This window comes from Scleropages formosus, chromosome 1, assembly GCF_900964775.1.
Source record: "Scleropages formosus chromosome 1, fSclFor1.1, whole genome shotgun sequence".
Classification (NCBI taxonomy): Eukaryota; Metazoa; Chordata; class Actinopteri; order Osteoglossiformes; family Osteoglossidae; genus Scleropages; species Scleropages formosus.
The window spans coordinates 45,814,567-45,826,855 of NC_041806.1; the positions used below are offsets into that span (position 1 = coordinate 45,814,567).

Here is a 12,289-nt window from a genome sequence, read left to right on the forward strand (position 1 = left end):
TAAATGGACATTACTGTAAGCTATTTAAAAAAAAAAAAAAAAAAAAAAAAAAAAAAAAAAAAAAAAAAAAAAAAATCTACTATAACCCAAGAACAAACAAAAATAAATCCCCCTTCATCTGATTTCAAATTTGTCATATAATTAAAACATTTGTACAGTGCTTTATTATAATATATCTTTGATAGCTCAGAGGGAAAGTAGGGAACAGCATCTTTCCTATTGCAATGATACATCTAAATCAAATGTAATGGTCCAGTTATTCATAAAAGAAAAGAAAAACAAAAAAGTGGAAACCAGACAAGCTCCCCCCTCCCCTCGAGGCTCTATCAAGGTGACCGCCTCCCAGATTGGATGGTCAAGACCCCCAGGTCCCTACTGTTTGGTGTTGAGTTCGTTTTCTAGTTCCATAAGCTTCCGTGAGGCCTTCACCTTGTTGGAGACCTCCTTCCCCTGGGAGAAGAGCCGCTGGCGCTCCTTGAAGGTCAGGTTCTCTGGAGCTCCTCCGCTCCCGGAGATCTCCTGCTCCTGTCCCCTGGAGGAAGACGAGCACAGGTGTGAAAACATGTCCGCAAGGCGCGTTACGTCTGCTTCCTGGGACCAATGAAGTACTCCTGAATGGTGCAGGGCTTCTGCTGCTTCACATATGACCCTAAGTTACTGAATGTGAGCAAGCGAAGAACTGGCAAAGACCACTATTCAAAATCTTTGCAGCAAGCCTTTACATTAAAGGAATCAAAAGTTATCCTACCAGTTCCTTCATAGCTGTTCTTACCATGTAGCCACAGGAAGGAGACCTGAGCTACAGGTTCTAAGGCTTTGAAAGACCTTGTTACAGAAACCAAGGGAGCTGGTAGCATAGTGGTTAGGCCTGTTGCCTTTGGACCCAAAGGTTGCAGGTTCAATTCCCATCTTCAGCTGTAGTACCCTTGAGCAAGGTACACACCCTAAATTACTCCAGCTGTATAAATGGGTAAATAACTGAAAGTAGCTTAACATTGTAACTTGTCTTGGAGAAAAGCTTGAGATAAATTAGTAAATGTACTTGGGCTATGGGGTCCCTGAAGACAGGGAAACATACTAGAATGAAACGAGCAGGTGGCTCCTCTCTGGGCCTTACACTCACCCTTTCGTCCATTTCTCTCGCGGGTCCTTGTAAACTTCATTCGATCCTACAACCCCTGCTGCGTTTCCAGTGTACGAATTAAATCCTGTTTTCACATCAGAAAAAGTGTGATGCAAAATGAGTGGGCAGAATCAACCAGTTACGAAGTTTAGCAGCAAAACAAAACATTGAAAGCACCAAATCTATGACTGGCTGTAAGCTGCTGGGTGCCTGGGACTTCACATTATTCTTCACGCAAAGACTTTAGATGATAATTCTAATGTGTTCTTATTTCCCCACATCACAGTATGAGGGGGAGACCGAGGACACCCGACAACTTCAGAGCCAGTCAGACATCCCAATGGCGTCATTCACAGACTAAGGTCAAGCTGGAAAACTAGATCAGCCCACTGGATTAGCGGCAGCCATTCCAAGGCAAGTCTGAAGCAAGTGAAACGAGTCGGTGGGGTCAAAGGTGGAGGTCAGCGGGTGGAGGTCAGCCCACCGAGGAATGATTATAATCGCAACTGCCCCACTGCTGCAAATGCTTCCCTGCTGTTGTTCCTCGGAGGTCTCAAGGATTAAATGCAAAGTGTGGTCTGACCAGTGTGACCCCCACCTCCAAGCCACAGGAAGAGAGTTACTCTAAGGGCCACACACCCCTGTCTGTCACTGCCGACAGACCTTAATGCAAAACTAGGCCACTTTCAAGACAACTTGAAAGCAGGATCAGATTTCACCATAGTAACCACCCTTCCCAGTTTAATTGGGATGGATCTGATGCAAAAACACAATGACATGTGTGACCTGAGAGGGGAGAGGAAGGAAAGAAGGGAAGGAGGGAAAAAAAACAAACACCTCCACTGCCTCTGGTCAAGGGAGTATTTACAAAGCAAATCTGGTTGATTCAAAAATATGATCCAATAGAAGCTTGACTGACGGTTCCATTACAGTTCCTCTCAGTGAAAGTAGAGTTGTACTCCAAGTTCCAAAATAAGTTCTGGAAACTTTGAGAAACAACCATGAAACACATTCATGGGTGCAAATGTCCCCCATTTTCAAACTGGCTAAGCAAATTACGGCTGACCCATTTACGTTGTTCGGGTTTTCACCTTGACCACAGTGCTAGGAGGGACACACCACCAGGCACACAGGTGCAGCGCGGTCACCTGAACCACACTGCAGGAGCCTGTGGGACCAGATGGATAGCACAGCACAGCACACAAACACAAACAAACACACCTGTGCGCGTAGACACACGCGCACACACGCACCTACAGACTTGCATATGGACACACTTATGAGCACAGTTAACAGCTAAATCCACAGAGAACATGGAGCCACGGGACCCTCACCCACAATGCCTTCCACTGCTTACATCATGCCCAGCATGGTTAACAGTGACAAACAAGTTTTCTGTTCTGAAATTCTGGTCTCTTCCTCATTATTTCCCCAGTGGGAGGTTACCAAAATAGGCAGCGTTAACGTCTGAAACCGACTAAGCTGTAAACTGCAGACGGTTTTCCCACAGCAAGCCTGGCCTCTCGCAGGACGGGCGCAGCGGCTATGCTCGGTCTCAACGTGGACACGTTGGCTGCAGCACGGAAGGCACCGTGGGCACAGAACTCACATGGAGGCTCCGCCTTCCACTGTGGACAAACAGGTGTGAACAAATTTGTCTGAAAGGAGGAGAGATAGGCAAAGCAGAGGCAGGAAATAGCAATGGATATCAGGCCGATCAAGGGCAGCTCTTTCGCTGGAAAGAGCGCAAGGAGCGATGCGGGAGGGGAGGGGTTGTTGGGGAGGAGGGGGCAGTGATTGCGCAGTTTTGGTTGGTGCGGGAGATCAAGGTTAGCAATCCGTCCCTCAGTTGGGTTCGAAGAATGGAACACAGACCACAAGCAGCCCAAATCAGGAGTACGTCACTCGTGACAAGGGAACAAATCACGTGTTTGGTGTTGATGTCACATGCAGGTCACACACACACAGGGCATCGCATATCCGAGCCTGCTGGACTGTGCCGCATTACGGACATTCTTGTCCACGGCTGTTTAAAGTCTTTCTAACGAGATAAGAGGGAAGAAAAAGCTACTTAACACCTCAGATAAAACATGAAAAACTACCTTTTTTGCACAATGTTAACTGCTGCTTTTCCTCAAAAATATTGCTGACAAATTTCAAAATTTACCTTAACGAGGTTATGAATTAATATAAAGTTACTCTTAGTTATAACTACACTAACCCATTTTTGTTTGGAAATGTGCTCCAAAAAAATGAAACACTAAAAACCCAAATTCTATAACAAGACTTGAAATAATAAATTATACTGCAGTTTCCCCTCAAGTGTTGAAGTGCTTAGAACTTCCAGATGAACAAAAAACGTCTCCCAGTAAAGAACTGCTGTTAATGTTCAGGAAGCCGCATATCTGAATTACTTCATGAACAGCAGGTGGCACAGTGGTTAGAAACAGTGCCTTGGACTCCAAGGAACCAGGTTCAAATCCTACTCACACTGTAGGAACCATAAGAAAGAAACGTACCCTCAACTGATAAACACCCTGCGTTTTGACAGGGTAAATCATTTTGTGTACTTCATTAAACAATAAAATACTGTGTCAGCTAGACAAATGAGTCTAAAAAGCATGTAGCAAGTAGTTCTCAACATCAGCACCCTGTCAGTGGTGGCACGATAATGGACAGCTGACCTTTAAACAGCCATGGACAAAAGCAATGCCCCAATCGACAAATCTGTTTCCCTTTGTCGAGTGACATCTGTTACTCGGGACCCCACAAAAAATAAAGAGCGACAGGAAGCCAAGTGCGTCTTTGTCCCCCGGAGCAGACACGGCCACCTGGCTGCTGATGTGAATGCCGTCCCCAAAGCAAAACCAGACAGACACGGACGAGCGTCAACACCAACAGTACTCTGGATTGGATCGATTGGGAGCGCACAACGAATCACGGGCTCTCGATTGCTTTTACGCGGGAAGGATGATCGGTGGAAGAGGAGCTGGTGGGGACAGAGGAGATTTGTGGACAGAGAACAAATATAATAGAATTAATGGGGGGGAGCGGTACCTGAATGCTAGTGAATCAAACTGTTCTTTTAAAGGACAACACAAAGAAATCAAACTGCTGAGAAATGGGTGATGCTGATTGGCTATTGCTACACAACTAGATTTGGATAGAGGGAGGAAAGGAAAGGAGGGCTCGAAGGAGAAAGCCTCTCCACACAAAACGTAAAACCAAGACAAAAAAAAAAACCCCACAGAAACATTACAAATGAGAGGGCGGAGGGGAGCGGGCGGAGGGTCTCCCTCTCTCCTGAGCGTCTCTACCTTTGGAGGCGCCTGACGGGACGATGCTGGGTTTGGCGGGAGGGGGAGGGGGTGGCCCTGCCTTGGACACAGTACTGTTGGCATTGGCAGCAGGCGGCTGGAATGAGCTGGACAGAAAGATCCCATCGGAGAGTGGGCGGGGCTTGCGCAAGGGTGGCGGCTGAGGCTGCGGCTTGTGCGCGGGGGGGAGGTCGCCATAGGACTTCCGGGTGGCGGAGAGCTTAACCTGACCTGCTACACTTGCGTCTTCCTCCTCCTCATCATCATCATTGTACGAGACAAACTTGGCAGTGTACAGGGTGTCGGGGGAGACGACCTGGGTTTTGAGGTACGAGGCGTTTCTCTGAGGCGGGGGCGGAGGAGCGTTAGTGGAGGGGTTTGCGGGAGGAGGGGGCTGGTAGTCCCGTGGGAGGGGAGGTCTGTACAGACCAGGCTCGTCCGGCGTCAGCAGCTTGCGCTCGGCCTCCTCGTGCTGCCGGCGCCGCTCTGCCTCCAGGCGTGTGTAGTACTCCTCCTCCTGTCTCCTCTGGGGGGAGGGGTTGGGGGAAGGAAGGGCAAGTGAGGGGGAGGGAAGGGGGAATGGGAAGAGCCAGTTAGTGTGGCCTACACTAACCTGTGTCACACGCGTGGGAGGCGGAATGACACTCTGCGTGCCGCTAAGGCGTTCGGAGGCAGGTCCCTGTATCATCTGTGCGAGTCAAGGACCACACCTTCACGTCCACTGCTCTCCCACTGAATTCTATCTCCGTTTCACTCTAATTCTAGAGAAACCACTAGAGAAGCGTGGGCGGATGCTGAGGGAGGCCTCAATCTGGGCTGCAGAGACGAGAGCGTTCACAGAACGCCACTTCACTCGCTACAGTTCAGTGATGCGGTAGCGCTGGAGCCTCCAGTCATGGCTTTCGTTCACATCTCGTGGTTTTGCTGTGGAAGAACGGCGGCCAGCAAGAGGCTAAATCCCCGCTCTGTTCTCTGTACATGAATCCCCTCCTTGGTTAGTGTGTGGTGTGCGCCACTGATGGATATAATGGGGGCACAAAATGGTCAGCAGTACTCTGGTATGAACCCCACAAGCCACAGTGAGGGTGGAGAGTTCCCAAAAGCGCTCCAAAGCAATGCTGCATGGAATGACAATGATTTCCCCATCAATGGGGGGGGATTTTTCTATAAAAACCTTGTACAACAAGAAGTCACTCCCATGCTTTCAGGGAACAGGGCACAAAGGAAGGGGAGGGGCTGTAGTGAGGACATGCAATCCGAGGTCATACAGGGCTCTGAATTACCAGTGGTCTGAGGGCGACATTCGGGAAAACGAGGCTGGAACATTCTAGACTTCTCCGCCATCGCAAATAAAACACACTGCTTTCAGACCACTGTTAATTCGAGAAATGTTTCACAAACCGTGATCTAAGGACATGTAAACAATTCATGACACTGGCAGGAGGAGCAAAACCCCTCACTACCCTACGGGTGGCGTGGTTCACATTCACAGGACAGTGGGCGACTCTACCAGTGACCACTTGATTCAGACTACAGCTTGGCTCACACAGGATTCTTTCACTTCGGAAGGAACACATTTGTTAAAACTTTAATTTACTAAGGCTTGTCACCATCGTGTGTATGTCAAGGACTCGTCACAAGGGACCACTTACTGCTGCAGGAGTTTCCAGGCAAACAGAACTGGGTAGGAACCTTAAAAAAGCTCATAAAGTTAATAGATACATGAAACCACTAGATGATGCAGACCCTTCCTGGACACAGGGCTAACAGCCACCCCCACCCCAACTACTACATTTGAGAGGAGCACATCAGGCCTGCTCAGACATTTGTATTTTTAGTCAATATGGGTGCTATATATAAATTTCAGCCAAAAATATCACACTCATTTTTAATTCTCTTAAGTGGAACACGACTATCACCGTCTGCCTGTAATAATGCAATTTACTATAATTTATTTTCAACTTAAATGCTGTATGTACACTGATAAAGCCCAGACTTTCAGGGCGTCAGCGGCACCCTCATTAAACAGTGTTCGAGTCGAGGGAGCTGACATCACTACAGAAACGGCAGCTCCCAGCAGTCCGCTGTGACGACGAGTCAACCTACCTTCTCCTCTGCCTCCCTCCAGCGCCGCTCCTCTTCCTGCTTGGCCCGATCCTCGGCCTCCCGCTTGCGGATCTCCTCCAGCTGCTGCTTCCTCCGGCGCTCCTCATCCTGCAGCTGCACATGGGCCGCACACACAAACGAGCACTTTAACCACGGTGACTTTTCCGGGACGCTTTTCCCAGCTCCTTCCTACTATCCTCAAGGCGTTGCTGAGCGTGCTCTGAAATGGACTTTTCTGCTACAAACTATCAACTCATACAAGTTTAATCACGTCATTCGTGTTTGATTAATCACTTTCATTTCAACATTTTAAATGGGAAGCTAGCTGCCCATTACTGTAGTGTGACAGCACCCTGGCAGGGACAACTGGATTACTGGGCTCTCTTCACATGCCTCATCTTTTTTCTCCTAATACAAGTAGAAAAGATGAGCCTTGCAATTATTGTTTCAGTGCGACACAGATGGCTGGTTCACCAGGGGTAAAGTCAGCATATTAGTACAAGTACTGCAGTAGCAGGTAAGCGGCTGCTGTACAAATATAATATATACACTAGCTCAGTGCAGAAACACCATGTTGTCTCAGCAGCTATTTATAACTCACTTTTTGTTCGTAACTCACTTTACCAAAGTATCTTTATTTCTAAGTCTCAATCAATAAAAGGTTAAATAAATGTGTCCCAGTTTATTCAAAATCTTGATTCTAAGAAAACCTTGGATGGAGCTATAACTATGTAAACAATAGAATTTTTGAATTTAGTTTTGAGCTTCATTAAAATTAATTATAATTCGTGAAAATAAAGCCAGTCTCTGCAAACTCCTGTTCAATACTCCTTGTTGACCGATTATCCCGTAAGAACATGCAAAATATTCTTCATGCCAATTTCTTCTTCCATCATAGTGACAGTTGTATTTGTACTACTACTGAAAGAAATTTTAGGAAACAGAAAAGCAAATGATTTGTCATTTAACAACAAAATTATCTTCAAATTCGTAACTTTGACCATACGTTAGAGAAGGAGTAAGGCGTACACAAATAAAACAATGCGATACAAGGTCAGTTTGTCTCTCGCCATCTTGTGTCCAAGGAACATGTACAGGCTAACCTGAAGCTTTTGGGCGCACTTTGTCTACAGAACCTGTGGGAGGAAGGCAGTGTGCACTGCGGTTAAGCACAGAATGATGGCTGGACATGCAGATGAACGCACACATGCAATAACCACGACGACCATGATGAGCAACAACTAACGTGGCTGAGCGGAGCAGGAGCGGCCAAGGCTCTTGGCGGAACATCACCAATACACTGCTGAGTCTGGACAAAGGAGTGAAGCATTATCACATGCTGAGCCCCGAGTAAGATGAAGTACTTTGGAAGAAATTTCACAGACACAGAAACTTATTTGCAATATTATAAGTTATGCCAAACAACAGCACTTCTCACTATCCCTTAATAAATATATTAGAATTTTTATCAGCCCACAGCAGTGAACAGGGGTGTCTTTGGTTGTCCTTGTAAAAACAAAATTTAAATGAAGAGGTCCAGAAGAGACTGGTTTGAGATCCATTTGAACAAAAATCCTTAACACTCGGTTTAAGAAATACCCAATCACTGACTTAAAACAAAGCCGTTGGCTGATGGCAAGACTTCAGAAGCGTACTGGAGAAGGGTGACGATGTGGACCGAGCAGCCCCACACACACACACACACACACACACACACACACACAAAATCATTAAAGCAGACACTACAACACCACGATGAGTCCCAGCCACATGCAGATGTTGGCTCTGGCTTTGTGGGGAGGATTTCCTTGTCAGGCACAGGCGGCCCTGCCCACACCTGGACTGCTGCGTGGAACGACTTTTCTTTGTTTAGACTCCTACGGCCCCTTTTGGTGCACTTTAGTCATCTGCAGCTCTGCACTGTTTCAACGCAGCAGTCTGCTGGTGTAGAAGGACAAATGTATCTGAAAATGAACCCCATGTGATGGTTGCATTCACCCCTAAGCGAGAGTCACCCATTCACCCATCCTCTAAACCCAAGACAAGACAGCTCCCCTCATGCCCAGTGAGAGGGGAGAATGAGTGACAGGAAACACAGGGTGGTGGCTTTCAGTGGACTGGGGAGTAAAGAGGAAAGCTTGAAGAACGTACCAAGTCTAGAACAGAGATTGCAGGGACAGCGTTCTGCAGTAGGGAAGAGAGAAATAAATAGGAAAAAAAAAAAACAGGACAAAAAGAAAGTAACAAAAAAGGAGGGAGGGAGAAGAAGATAAAAGTGAAAATGCTTCCTGGACTGGACACAGCAATGTTGTGCCAGGAACATTCCTCACCAGTGTGAGACTGATTATCGCCAGAAGCTCACTTCCCCTCAGCAAACACTTGCATGGAATCGAAGAAACGCATGAGGTTCCAGGAGGAATCTTTCCAAACCTCCTGCTGCAGCAGAGACAATATTTTCCCTTTAAACAACCAAGGGGCCTTGACCTTCCCTGAAATTCATCTCCCCTTCAAAGCTTCAAAAGAATCGTTGCTATAAAGGCCTGTGGTTGGAGGACGGGGAAAATAGAGGTGACTGTAAAAGGATACTATAGATCTGAATCAAATGGCTCACCTTGAACAAGCTAAATGGGAAGTTACATTTTAGGACAACCATCATTTGAAGGAAAAGGCCATTTTTGTATGACCATCAGCACCTTGCTTCATGTCTGTATCCTGCAGCATGCTCTGCACATTAGCAGAACATCTTGATTGGATCAAAAGGAGCCATGTGAGTCAGGACCAAGGAGGGAAGCTGGAGAACCCTTCCTCAAGATCACCCCCTGTGGAGGACTATCTCAAGTGTAAGCTGGGTCTACGTGCCCTCCAGTCCTGAGGCCTATTTCACTATCCGGTTACTTTCCCCCTCCTTTTTATGCCAGTTTTGTAAACGACAGTGCTTCACCATGCAAAAGTCACCCATCGAAATTGGGCCACTGGAGCCATGCACTATGGGACATGCAGCTTATTCACATGTTTCCTGCTGAGTCAACACTTCTGGGAGATACTGCTTGGGTGCAGAGTCCATGCATGCAGCCCATGACCTGAGAGCACCTAGGGCTAGGTCAATGTCAGACAGGGAGAGCTAGGAGGACATGATCTTTTCAGGAGGCCCTCCCCAAAATGCTGGCGACCCCACTGTAATCACTGCGCGATGCAATGGTTGCACTTACACAGAGGCAGAAAGAACCCATGCACTGACAGAAAGCATTTCATGAAGAATGTTGATGACCATCACAGCACATTTTGGTGTGCAAACAATTGCTGGAGCTCACACACAACATTGCTGCCATGTCTCTTGACTATGCTGGTTACAGCCTGGTTGTGCGGATTAACACAAGGCCAGGAGACTTTCCACCCACAGTTGGTTACATTGCCTGTGACACCTGGGAATGAATGTACTGCATCCAGTTTATTTCCAGGTATTATATTCTTCAACACATATGGCTTCATATGCCATAGATTTCGTTTCCTATGAAACTTTTTACAATAATGTATATCCCAAATTAACTGCACTTAAATATTAAGACTATTAACATTTTGTTCAGTACATTAGCTTTGACCTGATATACAGAAGATGCTGGCCTTGTGTCTTTGGACATTTTAGATCACCATATTCAGCACTCCACCATAAGTAAAGCAATCGAGAAACAAGAAATCATTTCTATGTATAGTTTAAACACACTGCACACACAATGCATTTATCCTTAAATAAGCTGTCATGACCCTGCAGCAACAGAAAGACATGCACTTGGTCCAGCTGGATGACGTTTGATGTATGGTTTTGCTCTCTATGGGACAATGGGAAATTGAGTCTCTATTACAACTCCCACATAAGCTACTGGCTGGAAAAAACAGGGTTGCTGGTTTGAATTCCAGCAGACATCAAAGCAGATCCCCACAGAGCAATGGCTGACCAATACAATCAGAGATCAGTCGAAAAGAAAATTATACCCCCCCCCCAATGGACTGAATCTAATTCTTATGGTGAACATGATCAAAAACAAACCGCACGGCACCGAGTGTCAAATTAGGGATCTGATTACAGAGTAATGACAGATTAGGTCGTCATCACACAAGCCAATGAGAGCTCGCGTGCAGCATAGGGAACGGCCCAGATCCAACCACACCAGTGCTGTTTCTCTGAAACATAAAAATCCCAGTGGAAGAGGTGAATGTGTTTTCTACGTTTATGTGAATATTCCAGCTAGCTTAACTGCAAACGTAATACCATTATGTTTCCAGTTGATCCTGGACTCTTCCAACAGAGCATATCAGGTGGCTATTAGCAGCTTTTTTAGCATGGTAAAGCAATAGGTAAGCCTGTTGTAAACACACACACAGCTAAGCATTGACCTAAATGGGACTTGTCTGATGGCTATTTCTGATACAGCACTGTCCACTGTGTACGTATCTAACAGGCTCCAATAAACCTTTTTCATTGCTGTTCCTACTGCATTCCCCATCTCATCCTCTTTAGTTCATATTGCCCTACCCAAAAGGCAGCTCACCCTCGCTCTCTTCTCGGCCTCCAGGCGCTGCATGATCAACACGGTATCGACATCCTCGTCATCCTCTTCCTCCTCATCCTCCTCACTCTGCTTGGACTCCTGCAGCCTCTTCTGGAACTGCCACTCCAGCATGAGCTTGCGCAGCCTGTCGTTCTCTTCCGCAGTGCGCTCTGGCTTAGCCTGAAGTTCCTGGATCTCTTTGTCCAGGAGGTCCACGATGTGCATCTGCTGCTGTTTCTCCAGTTTTTCTCGGGCATCCCGCTTCCAGGGGTCTGGCGAGAGGCTGTCGCCAGAGGAGAGTTCCTCCTTGCTGATGGTGATGTACTGCAGGTCTCGTCGCTCAATTGTCCGGGGCTGCTGCTGGGGAAGAAGCTCTCGGATCACAGTCTCCTGTGGGGGAGGCAGTGCTCGGGGCAGGCTGGCCAGCTTCTCCGGCCGGGTGGGCTGCTGTGGCTGCTGGGGAGGAAGGTATGGCTGGGATATCTGCATGGGTACAGGGACCTGCGGAGGGGGCATCTGCTGGTGCTGGGGGGGTGGGGGCAAAGGGCCGTGCTGGTTGTTGTGCAGGACGGGTCCTGTGTTGCGGATCACGTCCAGCTTCCTCTCTTGCTCTCGTCTCTTCCTTTCACGCTCCTCTTCTAGCCGTGCTTTCTCCTTCTCGTACCAGCGCTGCTGGTCCTCACGCTTCTTGCGGTCGGCTGCAGCAGCTGCTGCAGCCTGTTGCTGGCTTGTGACAGGTGGGGGAGGCAGAGGCAGGTCTGGTTGGGAGTCAAATTCAGCTGAGTAGTGGACTGGGGGAGGAGGAGGAGGGGGTGGGAGGTCTGTACGAGTGGGGTGAGAGACTGCCACAGGACCCGAGTGAGGCACCAATGGGGTTTTCCAACGGCCTGGGCCACTTTTGTGGTTGACCTGACTCTTAGAAGCAGAAGAGGAAGAGAAGTTGAGGTGCTCCTGGCTGGAGGTGCTAGACTCAACAGAAGATGACACCTGATGGTTCCAATGCTCCCCACTGCCTCTTTGGTACTCTGCCTCACGTGGCTGCTGCATGTGTGCCAAATCCTTTGGATGCAACCTTTCTGGGGGATAACTCCCACGCTCCTCACAAAGCTCCTCCTGAGAACGTGTTGTGCGCTGCAAGGAGACAATATCACAACACTGAGCTAGAAAGACACCAAATGAGCAATAAAGCATAGCTG

The 12,289-nt window shown here is 47.6% G+C and overlaps 1 protein-coding gene across 18 annotated transcripts in view; it reads right to left on the minus strand.

The window, feature by feature from the left end:
• Window positions 1-273: 273 nt before the first annotated feature.
• Window positions 274-12,289, minus strand: part of afdna (afadin, adherens junction formation factor a) — an 84,141-nt gene continuing 72,125 nt past the window's right edge. For 6 of the 18 annotated variants that reach the window (XM_018742480.2, XM_018742477.2, XM_018742475.2 and 3 more), the window contains 6 exons: window positions 11,094-12,224; window positions 8,698-8,730; window positions 6,547-6,660; window positions 4,441-4,966; window positions 1,124-1,208; window positions 274-532 (listed from right to left, as the gene is read on the minus strand). In XM_018742480.2, the coding sequence (XP_018597996.2) occupies window positions 373-532; window positions 1,124-1,208; window positions 4,441-4,966; window positions 6,547-6,660; window positions 8,698-8,730; window positions 11,094-12,224 (2,049 nt within the window). In that variant the 3' untranslated portion in view covers window positions 274-372. The remainder of the gene's footprint in view (window positions 533-1,123; window positions 1,209-4,440; window positions 4,967-6,546; window positions 6,661-8,697; window positions 8,731-11,093; window positions 12,225-12,289) is intronic. The other 12 variants (XM_018742490.2, XM_018742489.2, XM_018742483.2 and 9 more) reach the window with 7 other exon arrangements.